The sequence below is a fragment of the Anolis carolinensis genome, chromosome 1 (genome assembly GCF_035594765.1).
Source record: "Anolis carolinensis isolate JA03-04 chromosome 1, rAnoCar3.1.pri, whole genome shotgun sequence".
Taxonomy (NCBI): Eukaryota; Metazoa; Chordata; class Lepidosauria; order Squamata; family Dactyloidae; genus Anolis; species Anolis carolinensis.
Genome location: NC_085841.1, coordinates 182,702,732 through 182,721,560, shown reverse-complemented (window position 1 = coordinate 182,721,560; position 18,829 = coordinate 182,702,732). Strand labels below are relative to the sequence as shown.

The 18,829-nt window shown below is 39.5% G+C and overlaps 1 protein-coding gene across 6 annotated transcripts in view; it reads right to left on the bottom strand.

The window, feature by feature from the left end:
* acadl (acyl-CoA dehydrogenase long chain) overlaps positions 1-18,829 on the bottom strand; it is a 70,583-nt gene that overhangs the window by 23,029 nt on the left and 28,725 nt on the right. For 2 of the 6 annotated variants that reach the window (XM_062961239.1, XR_010000446.1), the window contains 2 exons: positions 1,937-2,095; positions 42-179 (listed from right to left, as the gene is read on the bottom strand). In XM_062961239.1, the coding sequence (XP_062817309.1) occupies positions 42-179; positions 1,937-2,037 (239 nt within the window). In that variant the 5' untranslated portion in view covers positions 2,038-2,095. Of the gene's footprint in view, positions 1-41; positions 180-1,936; positions 2,096-15,183; positions 15,429-18,676; positions 18,772-18,829 lie in introns of those variants that run through there. The other 4 variants (XM_062961220.1, XM_062961225.1, XM_062961236.1 and 1 more) reach the window with 3 other exon arrangements.

Below are 18,829 nucleotides of genomic sequence, written 5' to 3'. Positions count from 1 at the left end.
TCTTTCTGGCAAAGTGAAAGTCCAAGGAATCTGGTACTTACTGCTCTTCCCAAACAACTGCTGTAGAGCAGAGATCCCCTCCAATGCCACCATGTTCTTCAGATATATTGACACCCAGCAAGCCCTGTTGCCCAGCTTTTTCCCAAAGCTCTCTGCTCACCTGTCCTGCCTTCTCCCACCTGCAAAAATAGAAAAGGATACAAGATTGCATCAAGTCAGTGGAATGCACTTTATGGCTTATGAAGGGGGCGTAACACATAACTACAAAAAAATGAAGGTTTTGTTTCTGGGGGGGGGGGGTGTAGGCGGGATAACATTAGCAACAAAACCTCAGGGTAGATGATGGTATTATTTACATCAAAAAGGAAAAATGCACATGTAAAGACAGTTCTCTATATGATCAGGAAATATCATTTGCAAAGATATGAAGTGAAGATATTTTTAGAGTTGCAAAGCCTAATTTAAAGCCTTTAAAATACAATTCTCTGCCCGTTTTGAACTGGACCTCCATATGTGAAGTTTTCAGCAAAACATATGCTGCTGAACTAAGACATATCCCCATGATTCCCTTTTTCTGGTTTGCAGCCACAGAGATTTGATGTGCTATTTGTGCTGGCAGCCAATAAAGATTTCACAGCACATACCCCTTTTTCTGAGGCACTTTAATATTAAGGCTGCTGAAATGTTTTCTGTACATGCCGACAAACAAAACTGGAAGAAACATTTGCATAACTGAGATGCCTGGATGAAACAAGTCAACAGAAAACAGAAGAAGAAAAAATAAACAAACACTTATTTCTTGATTAAGAAGGGACAAGCAGCAGTACATATTATTTTTTTCTTTTAAACAATGTATCCTGTATTTAATAATCAAATTCATGCATACACAGAGGGACATCAGGTTTTCAAGCTCTATAGGATGTGACAGTGTCAGCATGTTGTTCAACAACACAAGATGTGGATGGTCAGGTATAAGGGTGTTGAAGTGACCTCCAAAGTGGCCAGTCTTGGAAGAAGAGAAACACAACTTCAAGGAAGGAGAGAGTCAAAGCAACGTAGAAACATAACGCTGAAAGGGAACCTAAGGACATTTAATCCTTAAGGAAATCTTTAATGGTTTTAATTTGTATAATGGTACCAATTGCTTAAGCTTTGTGACACAGCCACAGTTAACCTATATCTAAGGTTCAAACTAAAATTTACATTCTGGCCTCTAAATTTGCATGTTTGACTTTTGTGGATTTGATTATTTGTGGCTTTAATTAAAATGTTCTCTCTAGTAATCCCTAGGTCTTCCAGCGAGGTTCTATGGTCAGCTTCCAGCAGAAATTGACCAGAATTGTGCCGAAACACCTAGAAACTCCCAGAGAGATGTTCTCCCAGTGAAATCACTTTACAATCATCCACATAAACCACTATATATTTTATGAATTTAACATATGGCTTTTTATATGCTACAGCATTTTATTAACAGCTGCATGTCATGACCCTTTTTGAAGTGGACTATGGCATGACATTCTGCAATACTTACTGAATTGAACACTATTTGTGTCTTAATATTTTCACTAAAATTTGCGATGTGAGGCCAGAAAGTTATTTTTATTCTTTACAGTATGTTCTATCTACTTGATCTTTATGATCAAACAATTTGATTCACTTTTTTGCTTTTATGGAAGTCCTTGTGCCCCTATTTTCAGCAAAAGTCTCACTGTAATTCCTTATGACTTCCCCCAACTTAGAATCAAAACAATTATGGGGCTGAACTGATCAACCATGCTCAACGGCATTCCCTTCCACCCACTGCAAGAACATTCACCTGCAACAACTTTGTTAATTCTAGGTGGAAAGGGAGGCTAGGCTCAGCAGGAGATTGAATGCCATTTAAGATCTCTTCTAAGAGGAGCAGGGCAGAAGGTATTACTGGTAATTAACTTACTCTGCATGATATGGAACTACAGCCTCCTGAAAGAACTTCCTCACACTTTGCCGAAAGATGTCATGATCAGAAGTAAAGATGCTCCGAGTTCCAATGTCCATTAACGTTTTAGCAGAGGAGGTTTCAAGGCGTGCAGAGTCATTGTCCGTATGGAGGTTTCTTGAAAAATAAAACAAAATAATTCTATAGCTATAGGGAAAATATCACATTATATTATTTTGATTGATGTGTTACTTTTTATTACATCTGTTGCCGTTACAGTTTTACTGGCAGAAAGTGCCCAAAATTCGAGATTGCAGATGTACAGTTGCCAATAAAGGGGCTGCTTACCCTTCTATAAATCTTAGGTCCCGTTTACACTGCCATATGGAATTCAGATTAACTGCTTTGGACTGGATTATATAGTAGCGAACAGGGTTCAACCCCCCCCCCCCCCCCCCCCCCAAATGTACCAGGTTAAAAAACCCTGGTTTACTCATGAATTTTAACCTTTTCTGGCTACAACCCTGGTAGTATAGACTCATATAATCCAGTTCAAAGCAGATCATGTGTTTTATTTGCTTTGATAATCTGGATTATATGGCAGTGTAGAAGTGGCCCAAGAGACATCTTTTTTCATCAGTTATAAGGAAATCCTGATTATATCAGCTTTGGATAGGATAGGGAAGAATTAACACACCCTGTAACATTCGTTTTGCTGTCTGTGCCCTTGCTCAACAGATTTCCCCTCAATTTCTGTCCCTGTGATCATTAGATTTTGAAAAAAAACCCGGCTTGTTGTGGAAACAAGGATTGATGATAAAGCTTCAGTGGAGACACGTCTTCCCCATGATAACTCTTCCAAGAGTGAATTTCCCTTCCTAGGTGTAGATTTCTCTCACTTCCTATTGTCTCACCCCCATTCTTAACTATAAGTAATTTGTTAAGTCAGATGTTTGTAACTTGGGGGTTGCCTGCATATTTCATAAACTCCAAAAAGCCACCCATGATGCGTGATGCCATTTCACTACCTGGAGTTATATAATGGGACTTGAGCATCCACAAGGGTCCTGGAATGAAATCTCAGCAAGGGCCCAATGTATTTAATTACAATAATTTTTAGACCTTTAGCACACAATGGAGAAAATTTGTGCGTAAATGCATACAAAGTATGTTATTGATTTAAACATTGGTTAAGAACAAAAATTCAAGTTGTACCAACAGATGTGTCACTGAAATATTTTAATTAACATCTATTTCTTTAAATAAATATTTTTATAAAATATCTTATCTATATACTAGCTGTGCCCGGCCACGCGTTGCTGTGGCGAAGAATGGTGGAATGGGAAATAAAGTATTGAGGAATTGGTGGTAGTTAAGGTAAAGGGTCAAGGTTTTCCCCTGACGTTAAGTCCAGTCATGTCTTACTCTGGAGGTTGGTGCTCATCTCCATTTCTAAGCCCAAGAGCCGGCGTTGTCTGTAGACTCCTCCAAGGTCATGTGGGATGACTGCATGGAGCGGCGTTACCTTCCCACCGGAGCAGTACCTATTGATGCACTCACATTTACATGTTTTTGAACTTCTGGGTTGGCAGAAGCTGGGGCTAACAGTGGGGGCTCTCTCCGCTCCCCCAATTCAAACCTGTGGCCTTTCGGTCCAGAAGTTCAGCAGCTCAGCGCTTTAACACGCTGCGCCATCGGGGGATATTATTTCCTAAAGGTTGTGAATATACAATATTTCTGATTGGTTTTTTTTTGTTTGTTGGAGGCAAGTATGAATGCTGCAATTAGGAAAAATGATTAGGATGTAATGGCCTTGCAGCTTTAAAGCCTGGCTGTTTCCTCCCTGAGTGAATTTTTTGTTGGGAGGTATTAGCTGGCCCTGATTGTTTCCTGTCTGGAATTCCCTTGTTTTCAAAGTGGTGTTGTTTGCGATATTTTATGTGCTTCTACTGTCTGTGGCCCTGAAAAAACAGGATTTTCCAGACTTTGATGATGGGAATACTTTGTTGGGAGGTGTTAGCTGGCCCTGATTGTTTCCTGTGTGGAATTCCCCTGTTTATTTACTGTCCTGGTTTTAGAGATTATATTGTTCTGCATTATTCTATCCCAGTAATTATTTCATATTAAAGAAGAATCTCACTTATCCAACATTCACTTATACAATGTTCTGGATTATCCAACGCAGTCTGCCTTTTCATAATCAATGTTTTTGTAGTCAGTGTTTTAAATTCATTGTGATATTTTAGTGGTAAATTTGTAAATACAGTACAGTAGAGTCTCACTTATCCAACATAAACGGGCCGGCAGAACGTTGGATAAGTGAATATGTTGGATAATGAGGAATTAAGGATAACCCTATTAAACATCAAATTAAGTTATGATTTTACAAATTAAGCACCAAAACATCATGTTAGACAACAAATTTGTCAGAAAAAGTAGTTCAGTACACAGTAATGCTATATAGTAATTACTGTATTTATGAATTTAGCACCAAAATATCACGATATATTGAAAGCATTGACTACAAAAATGCGTTGGATAATCCAGAACGTTGGATAAGCGAGTGTTGGATAAGTGAGACTCTACTGTAAATACTACATAGCATTACTGCGCATGGAACTACTTTTTCTGTCAAATTTGTTGTATAATATGATGTTTTGGTGCTTCATTTGTATAACGATTACCTAATTTGATGTTTAATTGGCTTTTCCTGAATCCCTTCTTATTATCCAACATATTCACTTATCCTGCCAGCCTGTTTACGTTGGATAAGTGAGACTCTACTGTATATTTCTAATCTTATATTATCTGCTCAGAACTGGATTATATGAGGCTCCTTCTTCACAGCTGTATAAAATGCACACTGAAGTGGATGATATGGCAGTGTGGAGTCAAGATAATCCAGTGTAAAGCAGATAATATAAGATTATAAATGGGTTATATAGCTGTGTGGAAGGGCCTTGAGTCTACGCTGCCATATAATCCAGTGCAAATTAGATAATCTGTGGAAGAAGTCTAAGTGAGGCCTAAATCTGCCTGTCCCCTAACTGAAACCTGGCTGTCCCTTGGTTGCTAGGCAACCAAGTGGGCAGAGATTAGCCCTCTAAACTGGCAGCAATTGGATAAAAAAAATTATTGCTCTCCCTCTTTTGTTGTTTTGTGAATTGCCGTGATGCCATCACTCTTTTATATATATAGATATAAAAGAGTGATGGCATCAGGGCAGTGGACAAAACAACAAAACTACAGGCCCCCCAACCTCGAAATTTGACAACACAACCCATCATCCACGCCTCTAGGTTGATACAACAAAAAGAAAAGAAAAATAAAGTCCTAATTAGAGGGAGAGCAATAATTGTTTTTATCCAATTGCTGCCAATTTAGAGGGCTAATCTCTGCCCACTTCGTTGCCTAGCAACCAAGGGACAGCCAGGTTTCAGTTAGGGGACAGGCAGATTTAGGCCTCACTTAGACTTCTTCCACAGATTATCTAATTTGCACTGGATTATATGGCAGTGTAGACTCAAGGCCCTTCCACACAGCTATATAACCCATTTATAATCTTATATTATCTGCTTTGCACTGGATTATCTTGACTCCACACTACCATATAATCCACTTCAGTGTGCATTTTATACAGCTGTGAAGAAGGGGCCTCAGATAATCCAGTTCTAAGCAGATAATATAAGATGATCAATACACAGTAGACTCTCACTTATCCAACATAAACAGGCCGGCAGGATAAGTAAATATATTGGATAATAAGAAGGGATTCAGGAAAAGCTGATTAAACATCAAATTAGGTAATCGTTATACAAATTAAGCACCAAAACATCATATTATACAACAAATTTGACAGAAAAGGTAGTTCCATGCGCAGTAATGCTATGTAGTAATTACAGTAGAGTCTCACTTATCCAACACTCGCTTATCCAACATTCTGGATTATCCAACGCATTTTTGTAGTCAATGTTTTCAATATATCGTGATATTTTGGTGCTAAATTCATAAATACAGTAATTACTACATAGCATTACTGCGTATTGAACTACTTTTTCTGCCAAATTTGTTGTCTAACATGATGTTTTGGTGTTTCATTTGTAAAATCATAACCTAATTTGATATTTAATAGGCTTTTCCTTAACGCCTCCTTATTATCCAACATATTCGGTTATCCAACATTTTGCCAGCCCACTTATGTTGGATAAGTGAGACTCTACTGTACTGTATTTACAAATTTACCAGTAAAATATCACAATGAATTTGAAACACTGACTACAAAAACATTGATTATGAAAAGGCAGACTGTGTTGGATAATCCAGAACATTGTATAAGCGAATGTTGGATAAGTGAGATTCTACTTTGATATGAAATAATTTCTAGGATAGAATAATGCAGAACAATATAATCTCTAAAACCAGGACAGTAATAAAGAAATAAAGAAATAAAGAAAGTAAATAAAGCAAGGAAATTGGAAATTCCACAAAGGATATAATCAGGGCCAGCTAACACCTCCCAAGAAAGGATTCTTCCAGAAAGGAAGCTGAGAAGGCAGTGAAGCACTATGTATTACCAAAGTCATTATTATTACTATCATTACTATCCTTATTATTATTATTATTATTATTATTATTATTATTATTATTATTATTGTGTTGCGGTCAACCGTGAAAATGAATACAATCTGGCTCCAAGTATTCAAAAACACTAAAATCAGAATATATAAAAATTAATGTGGTATAATAAAACAGAACAATACAATCTCTAAAATCAGAACACTAAATAAAGAACAACACTCTGAAAATAGGGGAATTCCACACAGAAAACAATCAGGGCCAGCTAACACCTCCCAACAAAGGATTGCCATCATCAAAGTCTGGCCAATCCTCTGTTTTCTCAGGGCCACAGACAGTAGAAGCATATAAAATATCGCAAACAACACCACTCTGAAAACAAGGTAATTCCAGACAGGAAACAATCAGGGCCAGCTAACACCTCCCAACAAAAAAAATCACTCAGGGAGGAAACAGCTAGGCTTTAAATCTGCAAGGCCATTACATCCTAATCATTTTTCCTAATTGCAGCATTCATACTTGCCTCCAACAGACAAAAAAAAACAAAACAATCAGAAATATTGTATATTCACAACCTTTAGGAAATAATATCCCCTGATGGCACAGCATGTTAAAGCGCTGAGCTGCTGAACTTCTGGACCGAAAGGCCACAGGTTTGAATTGGGGGAGCGGAGAGAGCCCCCACTGTTAGCCCCAGCTTCTGCCAACCAGGAAGTTCAAAAACATGTAAATGTGAGTGCATCAATAGGTACTGCTCCGGCGGGAAGGTAACGCCGCTCCATGCAGTCATCCCACATGACCTTGGAGGAGTCTACGGACAACGACGGCTCTTCGGCTTAGAAATGGAGATGAGCACCAACCTCCAGAGTAAGACACGACTGGACTTAATCTCTGGGGAAAACCTTTACCCTTGACCTTAACTACCACCAATTCCTCAATACTTTATTTCCCATACCACCATTCTTCGCCACAGCAACGCGTGGCCGGGCACAGCTATCTATCTATCTATATAAAAGAGTGATGGCATCACGGCAATTCACAAAACAACAAAAGTACAGGCCCCCCAACCTCAAAATTTGACAACACAACCCATCATCCACGCCTCAAGGTTGATACAACAAAAAGAAAAGAAAAATAAAGTCCTAATTAGAGGGAGAGCAATAATTTTTTTATCCAATTGCTGCCAGTTTAGAGGGCTAATATCTGCCCACTTGGTTGCCTAGCAACCAAGGGACAGCCAGGTTTCAGTTAGGGGACAGGCAGATTTAGGCCTCACTTAGACTTCTTCCACAGATTATCTAATTTGCACTGGATTATATGGCAGCGTAGACTCAAGGCCCTTCCACACAGCTATAGAACCCATTTATAATCTTATATTATCTGCTTTGCACTGGATTATCTTGACTCCACACTGCCATATAATCCACTTCAGTGTGCATTTTATACAGCTGTGAAGAAGGAGCCTCATATAATCCAGTTCTAAGCAGATAATTTAAGATTATCAATATACAGTAGAGTCTCACTTATCCAACGTAAACAGGCCGGCAGGATAAGTGAATATGTTGGATAATAAGAAGGGATTCAGGAAAAGCCAATTAAACATCAAATTAGGTAATCGTTATACAAATTAAGCACCAAAACATCATTTTATACAACAAATTTGACAGAAAAAGTAGTTCCATGCGTAGTAATGCTATGTAGTATTTACAGTAGAGTCTCACTTATCCAACACTCGCTTATCCAACGTTCTGGATTATCCAACGCATTTTTGTAGTCAATACTTTCAATATATCGTGATATTTTGGTGCTAAATTCATAAATACAGTAATTACTATATAGTATTACTGTGTACTGAACTACTTTTTCTGACAAATTTGTTGTCTAACATGATGTTTTGGTGCTTAATTTGTAAAATCATAACTTAATTTGATGTTTAATAGGGTTATCCTTAATTCCTCATTATCCAACATATTTGCTTATCCAACGTTCTGGATAAGTGAGACTCTACTGTACTGTATTTACAAATTTACCACTAAAATATCACAATGAATTTAAAACACTGACTACAAAAACATTGATTATGAAAAGGCAGACTGCGTTGGATAATCCAGAACATTGTATAAGCGAATGTTGGATAAGTGAGATTCTTCTTTAATATGAAATAATTACTGGGATAGAATAATGCAGAACAATATAATCTCTAAAACCAGGACAGTAAATAAACAGGGGAATTCCACACAGGAAACAATCGGGGCCAGCTAACACCTCCCAACAAAGTATTCCCATCATCAAAGTCTGGCAAATCCTGTTTTCTCAGGGCCACAGACAGTAGAAGCACATAAAATATCGCAAACAACACCACTCTGAAAACAAGGGAATTCCAGACAGGAAACAATCAGGGCCAGCTAACACCTCCCAACAAAGTATTCCCATCATCAAAGTCTGGAAAATCCTCTGTTTTCTCAGGGCCACAGACAGTAGAAGCACATAAAATATCGCAAACAACACCACTCTGAAAACAAGGGAATTCCAGACAGGAAACAATCAGGGCCAGCTAACACCTCCCAATAAAAAATTCACTCAGGGAGGAAACAGCCACGCTTTAAAGCTGCAAGGCCATTACATCCTAATCATTTTTCCTAATTGCAGCATTCATACTTGCCTCCAACAAACAAAAAAAACCAATCAGAAATATTGTATATTCACAACCTTTAGGAAATAATATCCCCTGATGGCGCAGTGTGTTAAAGCGCTGAGCTGCTGAACTTCTGGACCGAAAGGCCACAGGTTTGAATTGGGGGAGCGGAGAGAGCCCCCAATGTTAGCCCCAGCTTCTGCCAACCCAGTAGTTCGAAAACATGCAAATGTGAGTGCATCAATAGGTACTGCTCCAGCGGGAAGGTAACGCCGCTCCATGTAGTCATCCCACATGACCTTGGAGGAGTCTACGGACAACGCCGGCTCTTCGGCTTAGAAATGGAGATGAGCACCAACCTCCAGAGTCAGACACGACTGGACTTAATGTCTGGGGAAAACCTTTACCCTTACCTTAACTACCACCAATTCCTCAATACTTTATTTCCCATACCACCATACTTCGCCACAGCAACGCGTGGCCGGGCACAGCTAGTCTATATATAAAAGAGTGATGGAATCCCGGCGACCAACAAAACAACAAAACTACAGGCCCCCCAACCTCAAAATTTGACAACACAACCCATCGTTCACGCCTCTAAATTGATACAACAAAAAGAAAAGAAAAATAAAGTCCTAATTAGAGGGAGAGGAATAATTGTTTTTATCCAATTGCTGCCAGTTAGAAGGTTAAGCTCCGCCCACTTGGTCTCCTAGCAACCCACTCAGCCCAGGGGGCAGGCAGAGTTAGGACTCACTTAGGCCTCTTCCACAGATTATCTAATTTTAACTGGATTATATGGCAGTGTAGACTCAAGGCCCTTCCACACAGTTATATAACCCATTTATAATCTTATATTATCTGCTTTCTACTGGATTATCTTGACTCCACACTGCCATATAATCCACTTCAGTGTGCATTTTATACAGCTGTGAAGAAGGGGCCTCATATAATCCAGTTCTAAGCAGATAATATAAGATTATCAATATACAGTACAGTCTCACTTATCCAACATAAACAGGCCAGCAGAACGTTGGATAAGTGAATATGTTGGATAATAAGAAAGGATTCAGGAAAAGCCAATTAAACATCAAATTAGGTAATCATTATACAAATTAAGCACCAAAACATCATGTTATACAACAAATTAGACAGAAAAAGTAGTTCCATGCGCAGTAATGCTATGTAGTAATTACTGTATTTACAAATTTACCACCAAAATATCACAATGAATTTAAAACACTGACTACAAAAATATTGATTACTAAAAGGCAGACTGCGTGGGATAATCCAGAACATTGGATAAGCGAATGTTGGATAAGTGAGATTCTACTTTAATATGAAATAGTTACTGTGATAGAATAATACAGAACAATATAATCTCTAAAACCAGGACAGTAAATAAAGAGCAACACTCTGAAAGCAGGGAAATTCCACAAAGGAAACAATCAGGGCCAGCTAACACAGACAAAAATCAAAAATATTGTATATTCACAAGCTTTAGGAAATAATATCCCCTGATGGCGCAGAGTGTTAAACTGCTGAGCTGCTAAACTTCTGGACCGAAAGGTCGCAGGTTTGAATTGGGGGAGGAAAGAACCCCCACTGTTAGCCCCAGCTTCTGCCAACCCTAAAGTTCAAAAACATGCAAATGAGAGTAGATGAATATGTACTGCTCCGGCAGGAAGGTAACGGCGCTCCATGCAGTCATTCCACATGACCTTGGAGGAGTCTACGGACCACGCCGGCTCTTCGGCTTAGAAATGGAGATGAGCACCAACCCCCAGAGTGGGTCATGACTGGACTTAATGTCAGGGGCAAACCTTTACCCTTTAACTACCACAAATTCCTTAATACTTTATTTCCCATACCACCATACTTTGCCACAGCAACGCGTGGCCGGGCACAGCTAGTATTTATATAAAAAGCTCATATTGCAAATGACACAATACAGCTGCCAAAGAGAAAATTCCCAGTGTGGGATGCGACCACAGAAGAGGCACTCCCTTTTGTCACTTATAAACAGCGCTTTTGTTCAAGGGGTTAGAAAGAGAAGGGCCTGCTCTCTTGGTCTTAAGGAATGGACAGACTTTAATGGAAGTGGAAGGTATGGGATGTAAGAAATCTACTCCTCCTGCTAATCATCAGGTTTTGTCAGTGCAATGGAGAAACAATTACCTTTCCCTCACCCTGGTCAAGGCTCACAATCTAATGACTTTGTTTCAGTACATCTGATATGAAAAAGCCAGAGGATAAATCACTTTCATCTTGATCCTTTAACTAACTAAACCAGACTACCTAGATTGAGTGTTTCACCACCCTACTGACATGATGGAGTAGCTTATCAACTATATTTCATCAACACAGCTCCTCCTCCTGGAAAATAAAACCTGAAGATCAAAAGAGGAGACTGCTGTCTGCCTGCTTCTTCTAGTGAGCATATTCTGTCAAGGGTTTTGTAGAAGAACATTTTATTGATTAGCCCTGTCAAGAGTTTTGTACCATTGCCTCCTCTCACAGTTTGAACACTAAAGAAAACAAAGCTTTGCTTCATATCACCACTGCTCTTATCTACAAGCACCAAATAGCAATGAACTAACTAGGTCAAAGTCCAGGCTTGCCTTTTAATGTATCTAATCATTCCAGTTTGAAAACAGGGAGTAGCAAGCCTTTGTTTTGTAATAACACTATGTAACACGATTTTTGTTCCCGGTTTATAAATGTTATTTCCTAATTGGTTCTATCATAAAAACATGGGAAGAGTTTTTACACTGCAAAAATACTGTTTCTGCGGGACATCCTGCAGCACATTTGCTATAGTTTTCCAATGAATATCTCGTTGAATCTCAATCAATTCAACACAGTTTGTGGCAGTCACAAAAATGAAATTTCTGGAGTATAGCAGCTACTTTCAAAGTAAGTACTGCACAATTAAACAGGAAATAACACTTTCAAACCAGGAACAGAAAATTTTTCAAATGTTATTACATTGTGTAATTTCTCCCGACCCAAGCCTTAGGGTCACTTGAGTCCAATGGTAAGCACACCGCAATTGCTCCATCTCTGTACCAGCTTGTTTCCTCTTCATGAGAGCTTTCATGTTTTTAATAGAATCATAGAATTGAAAGAGACCTCACGGGCCATCCAGTCGAACCCCCTGCCAAGAAACAGGAAAAATAATGTCTGGACTTCAGCAGTTGGAATGGAAGAATTTCTTACTGTCCTTGAATTTTGCTGTTCTGGAAATAGTGCATCACAGCAGCTGCCTTTCTCCCTTGCAGAACAGCTTCCACAAGGTGTGTCAGAAAAGAGGTTGGCAACCTCTTCCCAATGCAATACTCTATTGGAAAAGCAATTATGGCAATAGGAAGGTGTCAACATTGATTTTGAATAGCAAAATGTGTGGATGTTCAAGTCCCATTATATAAAACGACAAAGTAAAATGACATCTCTTATATAAAATGACAAAATTGAGATTTGCTTGATTCCACTTAAACATTAGGAAGAATGTCCTGATGGTAAGAATATGCTGCCCGGGAGTGTGGTGGAGTCTCCTTCTCTGGAGGTTTTCAAGCAGATTCTGGATAGCCATCTGTAGGGAATGCTTTGATTGTGCATGGCAGAATAGGGTTGGACTGGATGGCCCTTGGAGTCTCTTCCTGGATTCTATGGAAAGAGCTAAATGGGAATCCCATTACAAACTCCATATTTTTTAATTTGACAGGATTGTAAAATACCAGACATTGTTCTGGATGAAAGGATCACCATACATTGAGTGGCCTTGGACAAGTCACACTCTCTCAGCCACTAACCTACTCATAGTTTATTTACTTAATTATTTTATTTCTTTTAATCCTGCCTCTCCCCATGAAGACTCAAGGCAGCTAGCGGTGCCATACACAACAAACCGGAATATGAAAGCACAGCAAAAGGAGAGGAGGGTAATACCATAAGAAAATCAAACATTACACTATGTAACACAATTTTTGTTCCATGGTAATAAATGCCATTTCCTAATTGATTCTATCATAAAAGCCTGGAAAAGGTTTATTAAACTGCAAAAAAATTGTCTACAGGAAATTTTTGATCTAGTTTTTCAATGAACATCTCATCTGCCCCTTCTACACTGCCATAAAAATTCAGTTTATCTGCTTTGAACTGGATTATATGGCAGCGTAGACTCAGATAAATAGATAATGTGGATTATCTGCTTTGATAATCTGGTTTATATGGCCATAGAGTATCAACCAATTCAACATAGTTAGTGGCAGACACAAAAAAACCCAAGTTTCTGGAGTATAACAACTACTTTCAAAGTAAGTACTGTATAATTAAACAGGAAGAACACTTTCAAAGCAGGAACAGATTTTTTTCATATTTTGTTATATAGCATGATTATTACATAAATGTAATATGTATATGTATATATATTGGGCCAGAAATTGATTACATTTAAAAACTGGATCACACCCCCTCCCAATATCACTTACAGAATCCCAACAAGTTGGTATTATTTTATTGTATGACACAGCAAACAAGATAGACATGCTGGATTTCATATCACAAAATCACAAGTCAAACACTTCCCAAGCGTTTAGGACTGTGTGATGTATTTTCTGGTGATGCGTGCAGATCCCAGTAGGGTGGCCTTTTGCATTATTATTATTATTATGTTTATGTATAGCCCACTTTTTTCTCCATAAGGAGACTCAAAGCAGCTAACATTAAAAGCATTACAATATTATACAAATATTAAAAGAATATTAAACATCAATTAGTATTAAAAAACCATTTGGATTAAATCAATAAAACATACTGCAGATGCAGAATCTGTGACTACAGAGGACTAAGTCCCCTTCCACACAGCTATGTAAAATCCACATTGCACTGGATGATAAGGCAATGTGGACTCTCCTAGCCTAGCTCAAAGCAGAGATTCTAGATTATCTGCCTTGATATTCTGATTTATATGGCTGTGTGGAAGGGCCTGGGCCTGAGACCCCTTCTACATTGTCATATAAAATCCGAATTACAGTAGTCTCACTTATCCAAGCTAAACGGGCCGGCAGAAGCTTGGATAAGCGAATATCTTGGATAACAAGGAGGGATTAAGGAAAAGCCTATTAAACATCAAATTAGGTTATGATTTTACAAATTAAGCACCAAAACATCATGTTATAAAACAAATTTGACAGAAAAAGTAGTTCAATACGCAGTAATGTTATGTTGTAATTACTGTATTTACAAATTTAGCACCAAAATATCACGATTTATTGAAAACATTGACTACAAAAATGGCTTGGATTATCCAGAGGCTTGGATAAGCGAGGCTTGGATTAGTGAGACTCTACTGTATCTGCTTTGAACCGGATAATCCAGTTCAAATGTAGATTGTCTTTTCTGATAATCTGGATTTTATATGACAGTGTGCTGCTGCTCAGTCGTTTAGTCGTCTCCGACTCTTCGTGACCTCATGGACCAGTCCACGCCAGAGCTGCCTGTCGGCCGTCGCTGCCCCCAGTTCCCTCAAGGTCAACCCAGTCACTTCAAGGATGCCGTCCATCCATCTTGCCCTTGGTCAGCCTCTCTTCCTTTTTCCTTCCATTTTCCCCAGCATCGTGATCTTTTCCAAGCTTTCCTGTCTCCTCATGATGTGGCCAAAATACTTCATCTTTGCCTCTAATATCCTTCCCTTCAATGAGCAGCTGGGCATTATTTCCTGGAGGATGGACTGGTTGGATCTTCTTGCAGTCCAAGGCACTCTCAGGATTTTCCTGACAGTGTAGAAGAGGCCTAAATATATACGGGGTCATTTTTGGGGGGTGGGGGGTTGATGCATTTTCCTTTTCTGCAGAATTGCAAGCTGTCAAAGCTGCATACACTTTGCATTGGAAGGATCTGTGTGTGCCAGTGCTTCCCATCTTGCAGGCAAAGCAGGAACCAACAGCTGCCTTCAACTTTCCGAACTTTCTGCTTCTTCTCCTCCCAGCCAATCAGCCCCTTTCCTCCCGCTCCCTCCCTCCAGGAAGCCCATGATCCAGAGGGGAGCGCTCACCTCGCCGGGGTCCTCCTTCCCTGGAGGCCGCAGAGCCACCTCGGGGCGCGGGAGAGCAGCAGCCTCGGCGCGCTCATCTTGGCGCCTCTCTCTCTCTCTCTCTCTCTCCCTTCCTTCCTTCCTTCCTTCCTTCTTCCTTCCTTCCTTCCTTCCTTCTTTTCTGGGGCCCAGATGGCGAAGGCGGCCCCTGGCGGTCGAATGGAACGCCGCAGCTCCGCCTCTTCCACCATCGCCGCGGCTCTGCGTGAGCAACGGCCCAAGCAGCGCTAGGGGGCGCTGCCCCGCATCTATAGCGCCCATTGTATGCTTTCCTTTGGTGTATTGTATTCTCATGGGGAAGGGGAAAAGGAAGGGGAACAATATGAGTTGCTGTGAGTTTTCCGGGCTGTATGACCATGTAAAGGTAAGGTAAAGGTGTTGCACCTCAGGAGGGTTTCACCTTGCTCCCAGCACCCAACAAGAAACCATGCGTGAAAGTCAAAGCAATTTACTAAGAAAGCATATACAGCAGAGTCTCACTTATCCAACATAAATGGGCCGGCAGAACGTTGGATAAGCTAATATGTTGGATAATAAGGAGAGATTAAGAAGAAGCTTATTAAACATCAAAATAGGTAAAGGTAAAGGTTTCCCCTGACAATAAGTCCAGTCGTGACCGACATCTGATCCTATACTCAAAATATTACTTTGCAATTAAGGATTTAGTATTTGCAATTCAAGTAAAGGTATTTTTTCCTTTTTATCTAACAGCCAATAGTTCTCTCAAACTAGGTTTTTAAATAACAAACAGAATAAGCATCATGACCCTCTGTATCTGTTCAGTGACATAGGTAAAAGGTAAAGATTTCCCCTGACATTAAGTCCAGTCATGTCCGACTCTGGGGGTTGGTGCTCATCTCCATTTCTAAACCGAAGAGCTGGTGTTGTCCATAGACATCTCCAGGTCATGTGGCCGGCATGACTGCATGGAGTGCCGTTACCTTCCCACCGGAGCGGTACCTATTGATCTACTCACATTTGCATGTTTTCGAACTGCTAGATTGGCAGGAGCTGGGGCTAACAGCGGGCGCTCATTCCGCTCCCGGGATTTGAACCTGGGACCTTTCGGTCCACAAGTTCAGCAGCTCAGCGCTTTAACGCACTGTGCCACCAGGGGCCCAACAGTGACATACATTACCATTAATTCTGCAGCTAAAATAATGTAAGATTTGAGATTGCATGAGGAAGTATCTATACATAATGTACTTCATTACAGAGTTTTTATCTCCTATCAGCTTATTTGAGATGGTAAACATAGAAATGGGTCTCCTTGTGAAGTATCTACCTCAGAGGATAAATGAGGCAAGGGAGATAGGTACATACCTCCACCATGTATAGTCAGATACTGGGAAAGTGTGTTTGAACCAAGTGGAGAGAAAAAAGGAATAGATATACATATATGTGAAAATATGTATGAATGTGTGGTTGGGGTGCCCACTTACCCAGACAAACTCCTGTCTCCACAAACAGCTGTAACTCCCACCACTCAGGAGACACCAATGGTCCTCCCTCCAATGACATTGCAGGTTATAGCGAGTGCCATGACCATGTACAAGAGCCCTCCCAATGTCCTCCACAAACACCATACTGTCCTCCAATGTATTCACCAAAGTGAAGACTTTCATACAGGGATAATTTCATCATTGATTTTATGTTTTTCCTCCACCATGAACACCCTAGTGTTTCTTACTCTCTCCATTGGTGTAGAATTTGCATGATCCCACCCACTGCCTCTCCCATAACCCTTTCCTACTCTTTTCTATGGTAAACAGCAAACAGAGGAATCGATCAGCAAATGAACATACTGGAGGGGTTTGGGGGACTGACTAAACAATGGAATTTGTAGTTCACCTTGCATCAAGACACAGCACTGTGATCCTCACTGACAATGGACCTGGACCAAATCTGGCACACAGAACCCCATGACCAGATTTCGGGGAAGTGACCTTGATTTATAGTAGTTGTAATTAACCTACATCCAGAGAGCACTGTGAACCCAACCAACAATGGATCTGGACCAAATTTGGCACACATACCCGATATGCCCAAATTTGAATACTGGAGGGTTTGTGTGTGTGTGTGTGTGTGTGTTTGGGGGGGGGGGATGACCTTCCTTTCTGGGAGTTGTAGCTCACCCACACCCAGAGAAACTGTGACCTCCACCGATGATGAACCTGGACCAAATTTCGCACACAGAAGCCCCATGACTAACTTAACCTACTGGAAGGGTTTGAGGGGACTGACTCACCATAGTGGGAGATGTAGTTTACTCTACAGCCAGAGAGCACATTGAACCCCACCGATGATGCATCCAGAGCAAACTTGCCCAACATAATAAACTTTTTAAAAGTACTGATGGAGGTTCTCAGGGTTAACCTAGCATGGTGTTCGTTGTTAATCCACAACCTTATGCATTTTGTACAATTTAAAAAAAAATTTTTTCAAATAATTTGGGCAGTGCCAGGTATCCAAGCTAGTATTGAATATCAAATGTAATGACTATGGCTATGTCCGAGTTGGTGGATATTGGCTAAAGCAATTCATCTCTAAAGAAAAAGGAAGATACTGAAATACTGATAGTTTTGAAAATACTATAAAAGAAAAAATGCACAATATCAATAATATAGAAATTATAGAAGCACATACACTATATATATAGTGTGAGATTGACTGAAATAAAAGAAGGCTAGATTGGCTAGTGGGAACAAAACCTTGAGAAAGAAAGGTTTGAGAAATCTGGCCTTCAGGAGCTATCAGGGAAAGTTCTTAAAAATGGACTATATGAATATTATCATACTGAGTGGTTATGGTTAAATCAGAAGAGTGTTTGAACCCGAGAGATGTAGATGGAAAATATATTTGATGTAATACAGAAAGAGAGACAGCGTGATAACGATAAAATGATATGAATACTAACCTATTAACTATCTAAATGAAAACTGTAGAACTTTCTTTGCAGATATTAATAATAAATAATTTAAGAAAAGATTTAATGTGAAATCATCTGTTATGAAAAATTACGATCAATTTCCATTGAAGAAGAACTGGGAAGGAATATATGAAGACCAGGAGATAATGTGAGAAGACATAAGAAAATACAACCAACAGACTTAACATTAAAATTGTTAGAATCCTCAATATTTTATGAAATATGTGTTAAAGTAATAGAGATGAAGACTTAGGTGTAACAATGATAATTTTGTAAAATAACTCCCCATAACCCTCGCCCTCTTTGTTTTCTCCTTGCAACATATTAGACATTTGTAAAGATGCAACTAACCAATGACTAATCTATTATCCCCAAAATTTTCCCTTTTCTTTTCCCTTGCTTGTCCCCCACCCCCACTCTCCTAGTAAATGTTTAATAAAAATTATTTTGAAAGAAAAAAGAAAAAAGGAAAAGAAAATACTGATATCAAAATGCATTGCAGAATTTAAAAAATAAATTTCAAACCTTTAAAAGAGCTTCAAACTGGGTGTCTTCATGGACTGGCAACTGGGTTGGGATATCACATTCATTTTGCCCATGAACTATCAGGGTTTTGGTGCCTTTGAAAAGCAATATGCTATTATCAGGTCAAAATATAACATGAGCCATACTCAAGGG